We start from the raw sequence: 19349 nt of genomic DNA, 5'->3' as shown, positions 1-19349 counted from the left end.
GCCTGGTACTCAGAGTGCTCGCTAAAATATCTGTGGATGAGAGCACCGAGGAGTAAGTGTGTGCGTTGGTGAGAGTATACACTAGGGATCTCTGACTTCATCAGACTCCAGCCACCTGAAACCAGCAGAGAACATTTGCATAATCAGGGTCTCATAAGAAGGGAATATAAAGACAGCCCCTGTTCCTTAACCCCTAACTATGACATCCTGGGTTTCCCAGACCATCGAGGGTCCAGTGATGAGAAATGGTCAGAATGTGGGGATGTGAATTTGATCCTAGGCTGTTAGTCTCAGAGCCCCTCTGATGACACCAGCCATATCTTTTAGAAGCAGATAGCCAGGAGTGCCTTGGTGGTTCCAACAGTTAAGTGTCCGACTTCGGCTCAGGTCATGATCTCGCAGTTTGTGGGTTCGAGTCTCACGTCAGGCTCTGTGCTGATATCGTGGAGCATGCTTGGGATTCTGTCTCCCTCTAAAAATAAATGAAATAAAAAACATTTTTTTAAAAGGCAGATAGCCAGTTAAAAAGTACTTGTATGCACATGTGTACACTGGCTGGGAGAATATGAAACCGGGTATATACACTAGGGACACAGCTCTTGCCCTGGCCCTGATTGCAAGTTGCCATGAAACAAGGAACTCAGTGTTGGTGCTAAGGACCTTCTTGGGTGCATTTGTACTTTAGAGAGAAGTGATTACAGTGATGACTGAAAAACAGCAACATTTTATGACTTGTGGATCTATGTATAGATGCTGGGGGACAGATTTTTAATGCCCCAGAAAAAAGGAGCCAATGAGAACTTTCTTAGCAGATCAGCAACCCGTAGTGACATTTCTACAAGGCTAGTGCTCCAATGTCACAACGTCTGATTTTTCTGACAGCAGCACCATTAGTAATTACGAGAGAGAGAGAGAGAGAGAGAGAGAGAGAGAGAGAGAACATGGGGATGTGCTGAGGCAGCACAGAGCCTTAGCAGAAGCCAAGACAGTTTCAAAAGCATGTCTATAATCAGTAGGTTATATAAGAATTAGTTTTAGGGGCGCCTGGGTGGCTCAGTCAGTTGGGCCTCCGACTTCGGCTCAGGTCATGATCTCGCGGTCCGTGGGTTCGAGCCCCACGTCGGGCTCTGGGCTGATGGCTCAGAGCCTGGAGCCTGCTTCGGATTCTGTGTCTCCCTCTCTCTCTGCCCCTCCCCCGTTCATGCTCTCTCTCTGTCCCAAAAATAAATAAACGTTAAAAAAAATTAAAAAAAAAAAAAAAAAGAATTAGTTTTATTTTTGTCCCCCACTCTCCTTTGACACTTTGTTGAGAAGACATGATTTTCCTCTGCCCAACAGGGAAGATTTGGGCAGACACGTGATTTTCTGTCAGATTGTCTTCCTATCAGTTTTAATCACCAAATATCTAGTCACATCTAGGGGCGCCAGGGTGGCTCAGTCGGTTGAGGGTCCAGCTCTTCGTTTCGGCTCAGTTCATGATCTCACAGTTCGTGGGACTGAGCCCCGCGTCGGGCTCTGCACTGACAGCACAGAGCCTGCTTGGGGTTCTCTCTCTCCCTCTCTGCCCCTTCCCAGCCCTTTCTCAAAATAAATAAATTAGTTTAAAAAAGAGAGAATCTAGTCACATCTAATAGTCAAAACTACAAACTTGGCATTAAGTCTTTTGAGTCTGCTTCAGGCTAAAAACCTACAGCAGAGCAATGGGATGCAGTCCTTTGCTCTTTTCTTTCCTCCTCTTCAACTCCCCTGCTTGCTAGTTATTCTACCACTGCTTTGGAGGCTGAGGAGGAAGGAACACTGGAGACTGAACGGTTCTGACTTAGCTGTTGGACTCTGTGCTCTCTGGGCCTGCCTGGTGATTACAGCTGGGTCTCTCTCTCTCGGGTTGGTACTTTCATGAGCCTTCCAGAGATCCTGCTGTACCCTTGACCACGGCAGATGCATCTCCCCCCTTGTTGCTCATTTGCTGTCCTCTCTCCTCAGTCCCTGGGCACCAGGCAGGACATGTCCAGACCCTTTCTGTGGAGGTCTCCTTGGCTCTGCTGATGGCCTATTGGACACTGTCAAATATGAACCCACAGCACGGTCCATGAGAGGTATTCATGTGTTCCTTGCCAGGAAGGCTCTGTCACCGAAGTCACTGGCCTTGTCTTTCCTCTAGGTTTCCTAGGCAGGAGTCAGCCTTCACCTACAGCCCGGCCTCCAGCCCACTTCCACCTTCTTTCTCAGGCCTGAGTCAGGTACCAGTTTGCTGCATCTCCCAACTGCAGGGAACACATTCCCAAACTCTGAGTTGTCCCCTGAGAACTTCCCTCTGAAGATAGTGGTAGATATCACTTCCCTACCCTTCCTCCAAAATGGGGGTTGGAACTCAACACAGCAACAACTTTATCCGAAAAATCTCATTAAACTTCTTACAAAATCCTCTCTGTTCTTTCAAAACTTGTATTCCCAAAGTGGATTAAGGGTTATCAAGAGCCTTGGAATAAGTTCTCCTATTTTCCCCTTTGTATCCTCAATTAAATTTAAGGCAGAAGAGTTCCATTCTAGGAACTTGTGCATTAGTTACTTATTGCTATACAACAAATTACCCCAAAACTTGTGGTATAAACAATAAACATTTATTATTGCTCACAGCTTCTCTGGGTCAGGAATTTGGGCGCCTTAGCTAGGCAGTTCTGGCTCAGGGTCTCTTGAGGTTCCAATCAAAATATCAGCTTGACTGAGGCTGGAGGATCACTTCTAACATGGCTCACTCCTATGGCTTGCAATTTGGTGCTGGTTGTTGGTAGAAGGACTCAGTTCCTCTCTTTGTGGAATTCTCCACAGGGCTGCTTGACTGTTCTCATGACAGGGTGGCTGGATTCCCGAGGAGTGAGCAATTCAAGAAATGAAGATGAATGCAACAACGCCTATTATGATCTAGCCTCATAAGTCACACACTATCACCTCTGATTCTTGATTAGCTACACCTACTAGCTCTGATTCAATATGGAAGGCAACTCTACAGGGCATGAACATCAGAAATCAAGGATCACTGGGGAACATCTCGGCGGCTGCCTTCCACACCCTATTACACTTCAAATATCATTAGCCCCTAAAACAAACTAAACAAAGTTCAAGTAAAGAAGAGACCGTAAATTCAGACTGGTTTAATCAAAACTTCTTTGGGGACTTCTTGATCTTCAAAATTATGTATGATATCTGGCCCTCTCCATGTTTCTTCCTCATCTACAAATGGGTCCCAGACTGTCCTTGAAGGAAAGCAGGGCCTAGGCTTGATTTTAAGGGTTCTTTCTGGTTCTCTGATTTCTGATTCTACATTCTAATAAGAAAATAAAGCTTTTAAATTTCTTTTGAGTTGACATTTACACTAAAATTTATAATTCAATAAAAACATTCTAAAGTATGTCATTACAAGAATCATCTCTGTTTTATTTATTCTACAGAGTAATGATTTCAACTGAACGCATTTGGGCACAGTAAATATTTGACATGAAAAATAGTTGTACCAGAAGAGGCTTCAGAAAAATAGCAACTTGTCTGACACATAATAACTAGAAAATATTCTTCTGTCTGATCATTAAAGTGTTACAAATCCTGAGAATGTTATACACTGAACAAACTAGGTACTACATATAATTAAATCTTGCTTGCAAATCATCCATTAAAAAAATGCTTCGAGGTACAAATCACCTACGTATTAAACATGAGTCTTTACATTTTACAAAGAATTTAAACAAATATACCAAACAAAGTTAAGTGGCTCTTAAAACAGCAATCAGTCAGGTTCAAGGACACACTGTTCCACGATTTCCCGTAAATTGGGGTTTTCCATTGCAGCTGCCACTCGCTCTTTGTCATTTATCTGCTTGTTGACTGCAAAATACAGACGAAGTTAGCAAAGGAACTGTGTCAATATATAGTAACAAATTTTTTTAGCCCGTTAAAACAGAATTTAACTCCTTGGTAAATTAAAGCTTATTTTGGCTAATGATTCCTAAGTTCTAGAAGGGAGACTTACAGAGAAAATTACACCCTATAATCCTACTACTCTTCCACAACTATTTTCATTTCTTTCTTTCTAGACCTTGTCTATATACATATTTCCATACAGAGTAAAGAGTAAATGAAATTTTGAAATTTTCTATTTTTCCCCCTTTAGCCTATTTTTTTTTAATTACAGGGTAATTTAACACATCAAAAATTATATGTCTTCTAAATTAATTATAAAGACTATGCTACATTGAGCACCTTTATACATACACCCTTCTTTTTGGAAAGATTCTTAAAAGTGGCATTGTTAGATCAAGGGATATGAATATTTTCATGGTTTTGATTCTCATCACTGAATTACTTCCCAACATTTTTTAACTAATTATATTGTCAACAACAATACATGAATTATCACTTTGCAAAAAATATCTGACAATATAAATAGAAACAAATAAACACACACATAAAAGAGGAAGTGAAAAATGGCTCCATATTTTTGTTGTAATTTATAATCCCTTGATTAATGATGAGTGAGAACATCACCCCATGTTTATCTCTTAGTTCTGTGAATTTTCCTTCATCTACTAGGTCTTTTTTTTTAATGAGTCTGCATGGATCTTCATATAATTAAGGTACTGGCCCATATCTGTTGTCTATAATTTGCTAAAAGCACTCTTGATGTAAGAGTTCAAAAGAAATGTCCATATTCTTTTCTGGACCTTCAATTTAAATTTTAAGTACATAGCTCTCTATCCTGCATCAAAGAAAAATATCAAGCCCTCCTTAGAGTTTATAAGTCAAGGTCCCTAAAGCTGGATATTCTTCAGAGATGTGCAGCTCCTAGCCTAAACCAGCCAATATCCATAGGTCTTACCTCTAGTTCACCTAGAGTCCTACAGAAAAACTACTTCTTGAAAAGTCTAGGTTCCCCCACCTCAAGGAAGAGCTAACAACTAATTCTGACTTTTTTGACCCCGTAGATAGTTGGATGGCAGAATAACTTGGTATCCAAGATGAAGTACTATCTGAAGTTGTTTCTTTCTAATAATGAGTCAGGATTGACTTACTGTCTTCCTCCGTTGAGTGGGTTCCTTCCGAAATGTAGATTTCCAACTAGGAAGAAAAAAATATTAAAAGCAAAACATTTGGAGTACTCTACGATAATGAGTGAAGTGCAATGCACAGAGGACTCAAGAGCCTAAGGATGAAAGCCCAATTCCTTTTTCTAACATCAGTGACAGATCCCTCTAAAACAAGGACTGAAATTAGCAGGATTTTAAATTTTGGTCACCTGGGGGAAGGCTTGCAGGGTTATTCCCATTAATTACTTTTTATTTTTATTATTATTTTTTTTTTATTTTTTTTTTCAACGTTTTTTATTTATTTTTGGGACAGAGAGAGACAGAGCATGAACGGGGGAGGGTCAGAGAGAGAGGGAGACACAGAATCGGAAACAGGCTCCAGGCTCCAAGCCATCAGCCCAGAGCCTGACGCGGGGCTCGAACTCACCGACCGCGAGATCGTGACCTGGCTGAAGTCGGACGCTTAACCGACTGCGCCACCCAGGCGCCCCCCCATTAATTACTTTTTAAAATGCATACATACAAATAAAAGTTTACACAAATGAGATCTCAAACGTATTTCACTCATGGATCTCTCTACCTCTTCCTCCCAAATTAGTACCTAAAGTATCTAAACTTACTCCCTGCCCCAAGCCCCAAGCAAGCTATACTAATAATCTCGTGTAGTTTCTTCCATATTTTTTCTCCATACCTAATAATGGAATATAGATTTTATACACACACACACACACACACACACACACACACACACACACCAAGGTTGGAAGTTTCTTTTCTCTGCTTATTTTACAAAAATAGGATCACAATATACAGTTGTCAGTATCCTCCTTTTTCTCATACACTGTTATCTTGCTAAATTTCCTCTCAAGTATAGTATCAGTTAAGGTATCCCTCCTGGCCTCCTGCACTCCCTCAGATTAGCTAACCTCCAAGAACTGGAGCTTCTGAGATAAACCCACAAAATTACTGCAAATCCCATGGCAAATAAAGCATGCTATATGATAAACTCGTGTCCACTTTCCAGAGAACACTGGAGTGTATTAACTAATTCTTATAAAGTTATTTTACTACTGAGATAAACGTTTTTCAAGAGTGAAAAAAAATCATACCTTATTATGGTTAAAAGAGACCCCAGAGATCATCTAGAACAGTCTTTTTTTTAAAACAAAACACCATATAAATTCCCCTAGTGGCATGACACTAACTCTTCTTCCAGACAATAAAGCAACAGGTATAAAATCACTTTATACTCATTTACTTTGGTTTAAATTATGCACGACTTATTACTCTGGAAAATGGTAAATAAAGGGGAAAAGTCAAGCACTTACCCTGCGATTCCTATATGAACTAACAATACCTCAGCGAAACCACACAGTTGGTTTGGTACCGGGTAGGCATAGAAGATTCTGAATTCGAGAGGTTACTTGCGGCCCTTTCTAAGTGGTTCTTACTTGGTTTAAAATTTTTGCACATGAAAATATGCTTAACATTATTAGCCACCAGAGAAATGGAAATCAAAACCATGAGTTATCACTTCCAACCCACCAGGATGGCTATAATGAAAAACATAGTAATAATACAGATCAAACAAGTGTAAGTAAAGATGTGGAGAAATCAGAACCCTCATACTGCTGGTGGGAATGTAAAACGGTGAAGTAGCTCTGGGAAACAGTCTAGCAGTTCCTCAAAAGGTTAAATACAGTTAGCAAAAGATCCAGCAATTCCCCTCCTAGGTAGAGGAAAAATGAAAACATATGCCCAAACAAATTTATAATAGACAAAAAGTGTAAACAACCCAAGTGTCCGTCAACTAATCAACAGATAAACTATGGTATATTCATACAACGGGAATAGTGTAAGGCAATAAAAAGGACTGAAATACTGACACATGCTACAACATGGATGAATTCTGAAAATAATATTTTAAGTGAAAAAAGACGACAAACGTATGATTCCATTTGAATTAAACATCCAGAATAAACAAATATACAGAGACCAAAAGTAGATCAGTGGTTAGCTGGGGTTAGGGGAAGGTTTGGGGAAATAGGTGTGGGGTTTCTTACTGAGGTGATAAAAATGTTTTAAAAGTGATAGTAGTGATGGTTGCAAAACTCAGTGAATATACTAAAAACAATTAAGTTGTACACTTTCAACAGGTGGAACTGTGTGAAATGTGAATTAAATCTCAATAAAGCAGTTATAAAACAAGAAAATCTTCCTTACCTTATGTTTAAACGGTAAACACCGCTGAAGTTTTACTCTTAAGCACAGCCCTGTAGAGGGGAAAAAAAAAAAAAAAAGGCCCCAATTATCTATTCTTTTATTAGTTCTTGAAAAAGCATACAGCTGTGTGTAGATATCTCCATACAGTACAGTAGCTGGAAACAGCTTTGACTCAACCCAGCGTAGGTTTCCTTTGAGCCATGCACCATGCTAGCAACTTTTATTTAGTCTTACATACTCCGCATAATACTCCAGTGAGCCAAATATTACCAAACCCATTCTATAAATTATGAAACCAAGGTCACAATGTAACTTGCCCAACATCACTGAGCTGGTAAAGTGGCAGTTGGGACTAAAACCCAAGACCACTGCAAAGCCTAGGTCCTTTCTACTGCATCGATTTGCCTTCAAGCAAAGGTCAATTCACTCATTACACTTTACTGAACACTAACAGACCAGATCACCCAAATATTTAAAACCAAGTAAGAGTCACTTAGGGGAGCCTGGGTGGCTCAGTCGGTTGGGCATCCAACTTTGGCTCAGGTCATGATCTCGTGGTTCATGAGTTTCAGCCCCATGTCAGGCTCTGTGCTGACAGCTTGGGGCCTGGAGCCTACTTCAGATTCTGGGCCTCCGTCTCTCTGCCCTTCTCCCACTCAAGCACTGTGTCTCTCTTTCTCTCTCTCAAATATAAATAATAAAAAAAAATTAAAAATAAAATAAAATAAAATCAAGTAAGAGCCACTTAAAAAGGACCACAAGAAACTTCACAAGTTTGGAATCCTCTATGCCACAATGTACAAACAGAGCTGTTGCCCCGAAACAAGTTCCTCTGAAGTTCAGTTAGCCACCCCAACGCCAAGTCACAGTTCAATGATTTTTTTTTCCCCTAGTTGAGACTTGTAAGAGAAATTAAAACTGGGCTTGGAACAGACTCTTTTGTGCCCATGCTCTACTTCTTCCCCCACTTCAAAATAAGGAATGAATTTTTAATTAAATCAACATCCCAAGACACAGAAATCGAATTGTTCTTATTATGCACAGAAAGTGTTCCACAGTGCTTCGAGTCTAGAACACAGGAATTTCATAATACATATTAAAGAACTCTAAACACAATATATCATTTCTTTTAAGGGGTTTTCCCTTTAAACCATCTCCTTAAAACCTATCTGGAGAGTTCTTCTTCTCCCCATGCTGTCTCTTTTATCTGTCACCTGTACACCATCTGAACATTCTCATGTGTTCTACTCACCGTTGGTAGGTGTTTTATCCATAAAGTAAATAATAACTGTTTCACAACTCACAAAGCACTTTCTTGAGCATCAAAATCCTCAAGAGAAGCAGTACAGCATTATTGAGATAGATTCTTTGGGTTCAAGAGTGGCTCCAGAACATACTAGCTATGTGACCCTGGGCAAGCTACTTAATTCTTCTGAACTTCAGTTTGCTTATCCATAAAGTAAGTATTATAAGAGTACCACTCTATATAGGGATGTTATAAGTAACAAATAGTTACACAATGTGCCTAAAATAGTACTTGGTACATAAAAAGCATCTAATAATATTAGCCATTACTATTGTTATCATTTTCATTTTACAGCCAGGAACCAAGATAAGTGATTTGTTTGACATCATATAGTTAACAGGTGGACAGCTGGGAGCTAAATACAGACCTTCTGACTCCAAATCCTATGCCCTTCATATTGGATCACACCTGCCTCCAGCTATTCTTGTCTGGACTAAGTCTACACAAATAGTTAACAACTGATTTCTCTGCCTTACCCGCTCACCCCCTTTGAGTTTCCTTTGTCTCTGCAATTATCTGCCAGGATAATTCTGAGTATGTACCCAGAAGCTTGAAAATACTTATACCACATGACCCAATAATTCCAATTAAAGGAATTTATCCTGAGGCAATAACTAGAGACATACAAAAATATTTACATGTAAAGTTGTTCATCATAGTACAATTTATAATTGTGAAAACCTAGAAGTGGTCTAAATGGTATAAAACATAACATATTGTGCTAGTAACACAGACCTACATGACTATATAATTAAAAACTAATATTTAATGATGAATAAAAAATTGCCTATGCTTATCCATTTCAAGCTTTCTATTATCTAATCCTTGTAATGCCATTGCTATTCTTACTATCTCTACTTTACAGATTAGGAAACTGAGGCCCAGAAAGGTTAAGTAACTTGCCTAAGACCACAAAATGGCAGACTTGACGGAGCTGGAGTTTTAAACCCAAACACACATTCTTTTATGATAGCTGGTTTTTATTTTGTTCTTTATGCTTTTGTGGGGTTTCCAAATTATTGCCAAGATATTACTTTTGCAATTTAAAAAACACAAAATAAACATTACTTTTTGAAAAATCAATTTGCTGAAGACTCTTGGAGTAATAGACCCTCTGTTTAAGAACCCTTATATACCAAAATATTTTAAGACACCCCCTTCACATCAAAAGAGCAGCAGCACTTCTGGAATCTGGCAATTCAGAAACTGTCCAATGACAAAAGAGATAAGTATGCATTCAAAAACGCTTTTTCCGGAGTGCCTAGCCAGATCAGTCAGCAGAGTATGCAACTCTTGATCTCGAGGTTGTGAGCTCCAGCCCCACATTAGGTACAGAGGTAACTTAAAAATAAAATCTTCACAAACAGACAAACACCCCAAAACGCTTTTTCTAGTATGGAATATTAATAACTACAATATTATCTATGGATTCACAAACCCTCTAGTCCCTCAAGATGTGGCCCGTATACTAGAAACCACTAATAGGGATCCCAGATCAATAAGCGAGAAAAGACAGAAATCATAAGCATGGAAGCAATAATAAAATGCTTACCTTTTCGATCCTTTTTATAAAAATCTATTTTTAAACAGATAATATAGTCCCATAGCTCACAAACTTAAAAAAATAAAAAAGTACATAGTAAAGTCTCCCTCCCATCCTGTCTCCAACCTGCCCCATTCCTACCACCACTATTACCTACCCCCATCACAGCTATTCATTTCTTATGTATTCTTCATGCATAGGCCATCAAATACAAATGTCTATTTTTGCCTTTTTTTACACAACCGTAGCAATATTACACTTGCTTTTATTTCTTAACACTATGTAATAAAGATCTTTCCATATCAGCACATGGACAGTTTCTTCATTCTCTTTAAGAGCAACATAGTATTCCATTGTTAATACATACCAGCACTGATTATTTAAACCATCCCCTACCAATGAACATTTTGGTTTGAAATAAATGTCCTTTCTCTTCTTTATAACAAAGTATGTATTCAAAGATACCTCTTATGTATCTTACTGCTAACTACTCCCAAATACTGGGAATGCTGCCTCTCAAATAGAAAACAGCCTTCAAAATAAACCCCCAAAGGCACTTGTACCCCAATGTTTATAGCAGCACTCTCAACAATAGCCAAATTATGGAAAGAGCCTAAATGTCCATCAACTGATGAATGGATAAAGAAATTGTGGTTTATATACACAATGGAATACTATGTGGCAATGAGAAAGAATGAAATATGGCCTTTTGTAGCAACGTGGATGGAACTGGAGAGTGTGATGCTAAGTGAAATAAGCCATACAGAGAAAGACAGATACCATATGGTTTCACTCTTATGTGGATCCTGAGAAACGTAACAGAAACCCATGGGGGAGGGGAAGGGAAAAAAAAAAAAAGAGGTTAGAGTGGGAGAGAGCCAAAGCATAAGAGACTGTTAAAAACTGAGAACAAACTGAGGGTTGATGGGGGGTGGGAGGGAGGGCAGGGTGGGTGATGGGTATTGAGGAGGGCACCTTTTGGGATGAGCACTGGGTGTTGTATGGAAACCAATTTGACAGTAAATTTCATATATTAAAAAAAAAAAAAAAAAAACCCAAAGAAAAAAACAAAAACAAACAAAAAACAAAAAACAAAAACAACACCTCTCCCACTAGGACTTCTGCCTGTACTTCACTGAAGCCAACAGAGCAGCTAGAGAAGAGGGTGATGGCAGCAGTGCCAGTCTGAGAGCACCCACTCCAATCTCCAGAACTGAGGAGAGGACTGGCTCACACCCACTCTCCAGCCGTTGTAGGTGTGTATACCAAAGAGAAGCAGCATGGTGTGACTAAAGGAGGTATCATGTTTGGAGTCAGGAGTTTGAGCTTCAGCTTCGTCGTTTCCTGGCTGTGTGGTTCTGAGCAAGTCACTTAGACTCTCGGAGTCTTAGGTTCCTCATCTGAAAAAGTCTCTCATAGCCTGTGAGGACTACAGAAGATACACATCTGAAAATACTGTGTGAACCGTAAAGTGTGATACATGATGCTAATTGTTATTCGGGGTCACTATCAGTAAAATAACTTAGAATTAAAAACATATTTACATATAAAACCTTACCGATAAGGGTTGCCAAAGAGCAGTGAGGTACTGTTGGCGTGAACCTGATAATAACCAAATAGTCTTCTTCGTTTACCTCCTGAACCTCCACACTACTTTCGGTTACCACTTCCAGTTCTTCTAAGGTATTGGGCTTCTCTGGGTCCCGGATGGTTCGAATCAAATCTATAGAATCATCAGAGACAAGGTGTTATGTTAAAACATGAATATTCTAGGGGCACCTGGGTGGCTCAGTCAGTTGAGCGTCTGACTTCGGCTCAGGTCATGATCTCACAGTTCCTGAGTTGGAGCCCTACATCAGTCTCTTGCTGTCAGTGCAGAGCCTGCTTTGGATCCTGTGTCTCCCTCTCTCTCTCACAAACAAACGAACATTTAAAAAAAAAACAAAAACAGAAAGACCCATGAATATTCTAAATAAGGATGACTTTGCCAGCCCTAATCCAAACACTGCTTTTTTTAAAACCAAGTATCACAGTAACTCCCCAGATTTCTGACGGAAAATTTCACTACCAGTTTCCTTTTGAGAAGACAGTTTTCTTGGATTACTATTAGATCACACCCGTTTCTTGGATCCAACATTGCAGAGAGAATATAAGAATGAGAAAAGTGTCGGAAAGAAATGTGGAGTAAGAAGTGTCGGAGAATGTGGTATCAGGATTTATGAAAGCAGAATCTGAATCAAGCCTTTAAATATGGGTGACATTTCAATATCTGACATTTAAGGTTGAAGGAAACTAAAGGACCAGAAATTGAGGGGTGCCTGGTTGGCTCAGTTGCTAATGTATGAGACTCTTGATCTTGGGGTTGTGAGTTTGATCCCCATGTTGGCTGTAGGAGATTACTTAAATTTTTTTTTAATTAAAAAAAAGTTTAGTTTGCCTAGAACTCAGCATAAGTGAGGATATAAGAGATTCATCCAGACCATCAAGGATTGCTTTTACAGCCAGCCACAGGTAACAAGGAATCAAGAAGTTCTGAACAAGGGAGTAAACGTGGACAGCACTATACTGTCAGCCGGTAACTCATCCACCAGCTGGTAGACTCAGAACTAAGAGTAGAGCCCAGAGATACCAGCTGAAAATGCTGGGCGCAAAACAGGCACATGACAATAGAAATGGAGGAGGCAAGAGATGGAGAAGTCATTTCAGAGGCAGAATCAATAGAATTTGACAAGCGTTTGGATGTAGAAGACAAGGAAAGGGAAAATGGAAGCTGACTCAGGTTTTAAGTCTGTCTGGGAGAACACTGATAGAATGAAGAAAAAAAAAAAGCTGGAGAACACAGGAAGAAAGTTGGGTGGGGCTGGGGCAACTGGGTTCAATTTTATACATAATGATTTTGAAGTGCTTAAGGGGCAACCCAAAGGAACATTCCAGCAAACACTGAATGGTACATAAGGCTTAAGAGACCACCAAAGCTAAAGAGACACATAAAAAGATGCTCAGGGTGCTGTGTGGCTCAGTCAGTTAAGCAACCGACTCTTGGCTTTGGTTCAGGTCATGATCTCACAGTTCGTGGGTTTGAGCCCCAAGTCAAGCTCCATGCTGATAGTGCAGAGCCTGCTTGGGATACTTTCTCTCTCTCTCTCTCTGCCCCTGCCCACTCCCCTCTCCAAATAAATAAATAAACTTTACAAAAATGCTCAACAACACTCATCATCAGGGAAATGCAAATCAAAACTACAATGAGATACCAGCTCACACCTGTCAGAATGGCTAAAATCAACAACACAAGAAATGAACAATGGCAAGGATGTGGAGAAAAAAGGAACCCTTGGGCACTCTTGGTAGGAATGCAAAGTGGTGTAGCCACTCTGGAAAACAGGATGGAGGTTCCTCAAAAGATTAAAAATAGAACTACCCTACAATCCAGTAATCATACTACTGAGTATTTACCCCCAAAATACAAAAACACTAATTCAAAGGGATACATGCACCCTGATGTTTATTGCAGCATTATTTATAAAAGCCAAACTATGGAAGCAGCCCAAGTGCATCCACTGATAGATGATTAAAGAAGATGTGAGACAGACAGAATGATATTGCATTGTATATATAATGGAATATTATTCATCCATTAAAAAAAATGAAATACTGCCATTTGCAAGGACATGGATGGAGGTAGAGAGTATATAATGCTACGTGAAATAAGTCAGAGAAAGACAAATATTGTATGATTTCACTTTTATGCAGAATTTAAGGAACAAAACAACCAAACAAAGGGGAAAAAAAGACAGAGAGACAAACCAAGGAACAGACTTCTAACTACGGAGAACTGATGGTTACCAGAGGGGAAGTGGGTTGAGGGATGGGTGAAACAGGTGAAGGGAATTAAGAGCACATTTATAAGGAGCACTGAGTAATGTATAGAACTGTTGAGTCATTATATTGTTCACCTGAAACTAACATAACACTAAGTTAACTATACTGGAATTAAAATTAAAAACTTAATTTAAAAAAGGGAGAGAGAGAACACCAAAGCTACAGTGGTTGTTGAACCCACAGATTCACGAAGAATGAGTTTAACAGTAATTTTCAAGCTTGGCTGAACAATGGAATTATCAGAACTGCTTTAAAAACAAAACAAAACAAAACAAAAACTTATGTTAAAGCCCTACCCCTAAAGATCCTGATTTAACTGATGGGTAGCTTGGGTTGGGCATTGTGACTTCTAAAAAATTCCTCAGGTTCCTCTTAGTACAATCTGAGAACCACTAATATGAAGGGAGAGACCCAAGAATAGATCTGTGGGAAGTACCTAATTCAGGGATCAGAAGGAGAAATAAAAGCAAGAAGCAGAGATGGAAAGGGAGGTGGTTAACAATATTAAACACTGCAGAAAAATTCAGGTGGACGAGAGCTGAAACAGGTCTTTGGATCTATCACTCAGGAGATCACCTGTAAAAAAGCAGTTTCAGTAGAGGGATGAAGGTAGAAGCCAGCTTGCAAACAGGGAATTGAGTGGGAACTAAAAATGTAGTCCTAGGGCTTCAGCAGGGAAGGGGAAGGGAAAAAAAAAGAATCGTGGGTTTGGACAAAGCTAGAACAATCACAAGGGTAAGGGAAACTTGAGTGTTTTATATATAGCCCAAGGGGAAGAACCAAATAGAAGAAGAGAGACTGAAAATATGGGGGGGGGGGGGGGGGGAGGCACGACTGGCAAAATAAATAGAAGGGAATGAGACCAAGGATATGGGAGCCTGGGTTGGCCTTGGAGAGGACAAGATTTCCTTCCTACTCTGAGGTTGTAGAAAAAGATGGAAAAGGAGAATGAGACAAAAATGGTGAGGCAGAAAGGAGAGTAGAGGGAGTTCACATAGGATGGGACAACGTTCTCAGGTGTGAGGTTTTGTTGTATTATTTATAGCACCCTTATAATCAGAAATGCTACTGGGAAAACTAAATCAATCAAATTGCAACTTCTCCCCAGCAACTCCTGGGCTTATCACTTGATCAGCCACAGAATTTCAAAATGGAGGCAGGAAAAAAAAAAGACGAAAGCTTCTTCTTCACAAGGCTCTATCATCGTGGGACTCAGGGAAACACCGCTTTTTAAAAAGAAATTTGAGGGGCGCCTGGGTGGCTCAGTCGGTTGAGCGTCCGACTTCGGCTCAGGTCATGATCTCACAGTCTGTGAGTTCGAGCCCCGCATCGGGCTCTGTGCTGATGGCTCAGAGCCTGGAGCCTGCTTCCGATTCTTTGTCTCCTTCTCTCTCTGCCCCTTCCCTGCTCATGCTCTGTCTCTCTCTGTCTCAAAAATAAATAAAAACATTAAGAAAAAAAAATTTTTTTTAAAGAAATTTGCTTCCCCTCATCCTAGGCATGTTCCCTGTAAGGCTCATTTATACAAGCCACATTATATTCTTTATATGTTACTTAAGCCTGATATTAAATTTCACCCTGCATTAAACTTCTCTGGTTTTCTACTGATTTGAGAGCTCTGGATTTATTTCTTTAGAAAGAAATGTTGCTCTTCTCACATTACTCCCCTGATAAAAATTCTTCTATGGCTCTGCACAGATATTCTTTATTTACATTTAAACCTTCAGTATCCAATTCCAACCTGGTATATAAAACAATTTTTTAAATGTTTATTGATTTATTTTGACACAAAGATAAAAAGAGAGATGGCACAAGCAGGGGAAGGGTAGTTAGTGAGTGAGTGAGAGAGAGAGAGAGAGAGAGAGAGAGAGAGAGAGAGAATCTCAAGCAGGCTCCAAGCCATCAACCCCATACAGGACTCCATCCCACAAACTATGAGATCATGACCTGAGATGAAATCAAGAGGCAAACACTTAAACGACTGGGCCACCCAGGTGCCCCTAAAACAATTTTTGACAGCACTTTCACCTTTAAACCACAAACCCTAACCTGTAGACCCACCTATCTGCCATTCCCTAACATATTATTTTCTCACCTCCATACTTTTGCTCCTTTTTCTCTGCTTAGTATGCCTTCTACCCACCATATATCCAGAACCTACTTCTACTTCAATGCCTAACTCAAGTGACTCCTCCTTAAACTCTTTCCAGATTCCCCAATCAGAGATTAGGATCTCTCCTTCCTCCTAATGTATCTCTTATTCAAGTCTATTGGTTGGTACTGCATATAATAAAAAAAGTCTGTTTTTGCATACATAGGTCTCCCTCAATATAAACTTGAGGACAAGAATCATCTCTCTTCCAAGGTTGTATCCCCAAATGCCCGTCCGTCCTGAGATGCTGTAGACAGAAGTCTGATAGGACAGGAATGTGTCGGTGTTGTGGGGATCATTCCACTCACAATAATCATATAGCTAGGGTTAAGTCCTGCCTCTAGTAAGAGAGGGGTAAATTAGATTGGCTCCAAAGGTCTCTTCCAACTGTGACCTCCTTCTACTGGCCCATAATCCTTGCCCACATTTTATTTGTATTCTTAGGGTTAAATCTTTCTCCCTCGGTCAGCAGGAATCTCTGAACATTAGTTAGTCGCAGTCTTTTTAGTTTTCAAAAACAATACTACCTAAGTCCAAAAACAGCCGTAAGACAATTGTGAAATGGTGTAAAGTGCACGAAGTTTGAAATCAGAAGATCCGGGGTTTGGTTTTTGCCGTTGGTTTAGTGGCAGCGTGACCTCTGGGTAGTTAACCATTCTAAACCTTTGTTTTCTCATCTGTACGAAGAATATGGTCCCAAGGGATTAAAAACAAAACAAACACATGTGACTATATGTGTGTTTCTGTGTATTCCTTTTTTGCACTCCAGGCTTGGCTGTGATAAGAAACTCTAATTTCGAGGCCCAGGTACAGGGAACCAGTCTTGTCCTCCTCTTCTCTCGGGGGAATCTCTGCATTTTCTTTTGCACATGAGAGCGGCTGTAACCTTGGGCCAGTCCCCAACTCGTTAGTCACCCAGCAGTGCTCTCGGTGGTGGCAGGAGGAGGAATATGTATCCAGGGGTTAGGGAACGCAAGGAAGGAGACGAGTAGTGCAACCACGCCAGCGTTCCTTCCTAACCAAGCACCCTAGACGCCTGCTCTGCCCAGAAGTCTTGAGAAGGGCACTAGGGCATGAGAGGGAAATGAGGCGTTTAAGACCTCCAGGCTCGGCTTAGCCCCAAGTTTGGGAAGAGCCCCAGTCCTAGAAAGACCCACATTTCAGAGAAATGGCTCCAGAGAAAAGGCTTCCCAAGCTTTCCGCCGAGACCCAGAAAAAACCGGAGTTTCCACCCCCAGCCCTCAGGTGAAGCCCCGGTTACCCCCGTCTCCACATACAAAGCCACACGCTGCCCTGGGTAAAATTAATTACCATAAACCTCTAGCGCTTTCTCTTCCATGATCCGGGGCTGCCGGGCAGCTCCCCGCTCAAAGAGGCCGGAGAGCCACAGGACTCTGCTCCGCGTCCAGGAAAGCAGCCCGGACACCCGCTCCATCCTTACGCTCCGCCATCCCTGGCGATTGTCCCACCCGAGCCACCGTCTCTCAGCAGCGGGCCTCGCGATTTATCAACTTCCTGGTCTTCAAATGGGCCAAGACGAGCCTAAAGCTCCAGCGGAGCAGAAAATAGGCGGGACCCGACGGAGTAGCGCGGAGGACCTAGGGAAGGGCCCCGCAAAGACTACAAGCCCCAGCATGCTTTCCTCGGTTTCGGCGGGACAGGGGGAAAAAAAATTCCTCCCAGCACGTGAGGCGCATTGCGTGCTGGGACGTATGGGGCGTTTTCTTCGGAAGACAGAGAGCTGTATTCTGGGATTTGTAGTCTCTGTAGGGGAAGGGGGTTAGGTAACGGTCTGTTACTTGCCACTGTTTGCCTCACTCAGCGCCTTCAATAAGCTAAAGATGAATCCTGAAGAGGTAGGGGGAAAGGAGATCTTGATTTCTAGCGCTGGAGGAGCGTGTGCAAGGAGACTTTACTGTTATTTTTCTGAGGGAGCTGCTTCCAGCAGGTTTTCTTACTTCCTAGTCACGCCGGAAGTGAGTTTCCGTTGGGGTGAAACGGAACATCTTGGGAGCCTAGTGAGGTTCGTTAGATGTCGCGGAGGCGGAGAGGGCTTTTTGATTTTCTCGTCTCAGAGGGACTCGGGCCGGCACAACTCCCCACTGCGAGCTATTTCTGTTAGTTGCCTTCAAAGACAACTTAGAACGACAGCGCTTGCGCTGTGCCCAGGGTATCCAGTAGTGACACACTGGAGATCGTTACCCTAAAAAGAATGGTTTAAGTCCTCTGGTGTTCGTGGCTGTGATGAATGCCAGTATCAAGGTTGATGATGTTATTTTTATCCATCCATCTCTCCAGTCAAGTTTCAAACATTTGTTGGGCACTTACTTTGCCAAACTTGGTCTACAGACGCTGAGAATACCAAGATTAGGAGGCGGCCCCTGCATTCAAACAGTTCATACATAGACCTGGGAAGGAGCCAATCCCTGATGTTGAGGAATTTGCAATTAGAAACAAACCTTTCATCACATTTGATGGCAAATTTCATCTCTATTGAGAAGAAAGGATTACTTTGCACAATTATCCTATGCTAACATATCCCATTTATCTTCAAACTTTTGTTTAAAGTATTGTCTGACTGATTTAGACTTTAGTCTCACCAGACAACAAGTGAATAGCTTAGGCCCCAGGAAAATTTTGTTCAGAGTTTAAGAATTTCTTTGCCATCTGTTCCACTTCACTCCACAGCAATTAAGAGGATAATCCTCACTTCCTTGTAACCAAATTTAGGGCACTGAGGTCTCACCTTCTGTAGGGCCTCCCAGCGTCTCCAAGCATGACTGATAACTCATTCACACGGCTCCCAGAGCACACTGTAGCACTGAACACGTTGAATTGTTCATTTGCATGCCTGTCTCTCAAACGCCTGTTGAGTCCGTTTATTTCTGTATCTCCAACGCATAGGATGCCAGGCATACAGTAGATGTTCAATATGTATTTCTTGAATGAATTAACTAAATGAACAAAGAATAAATGGCGAAACTTTACTGCAGCCTGTTGAGAGCCCTTAGTCAAAAATATTTATTGAATCTCAGTGACAGCACTGTGCTTGGCATAGGTACGTGGCATGTAGAAGAGTTTTCAAGGTCCTTTATTAGAACGACATCTTAAGAAGCCTGTTAGATAAGGCTATCCAGAACACAAAGAACCCTAGGAATGTGAGCAGCC

At 41.0% G+C, this 19349-nt stretch overlaps 2 protein-coding genes across 5 annotated transcripts in view; one reads left to right on the top strand and one right to left on the bottom strand.

The window, feature by feature from the left end:
• Positions 1–444: 444 nt before the first annotated feature.
• CIAO2A (cytosolic iron-sulfur assembly component 2A) lies at positions 445–19250 on the bottom strand. Of its 4 annotated transcripts, none has more exons than XM_042988672.1 (6): positions 17493–17725; positions 11709–11873; positions 7302–7351; positions 5064–5109; positions 3750–3879; positions 445–472 (listed from the first exon to the last, which is right to left on the bottom strand). In XM_042988672.1, exons 1-5 carry the CDS (start codon positions 17614–17616, stop codon positions 3782–3784), a joined length of 483 nt encoding a protein of 160 aa, XP_042844606.1. In that variant the 5' UTR covers positions 17617–17725; the 3' UTR covers positions 445–472; positions 3750–3781. The 4 variants fall into 4 exon arrangements, with proteins under 4 accessions (XP_042844606.1, XP_015394105.1, XP_042844607.1 ...); XM_015538619.2 differs by lacking the exon at positions 445–472 and adding an exon at positions 2622–2859; XM_042988673.1 differs by lacking the exons at positions 445–472; positions 17493–17725 and adding an exon at positions 18928–19250 and having other exon boundaries at positions 3410–3879.
• The window catches only part of SNX1 (sorting nexin 1), a 39508-nt gene continuing 38040 nt past the window's right edge, over positions 17882–19349 (top strand). The window contains exon 1 of the mRNA XM_042988671.1: positions 17882–18037. Coding sequence (XP_042844605.1) covers positions 18023–18037 — 15 coding nt within the window. The 5' untranslated portion in view covers positions 17882–18022. The remainder of the gene's footprint in view (positions 18038–19349) is intronic.

Source organism: Panthera tigris, chromosome B3 (assembly GCF_018350195.1).
Source record: "Panthera tigris isolate Pti1 chromosome B3, P.tigris_Pti1_mat1.1, whole genome shotgun sequence".
NCBI classification, from domain to species: domain Eukaryota; kingdom Metazoa; phylum Chordata; class Mammalia; order Carnivora; family Felidae; genus Panthera; species Panthera tigris.
The sequence above is the reverse complement of the archived record's forward strand: the minus strand, read 5'-3'. Positions and strand labels throughout refer to the sequence as shown.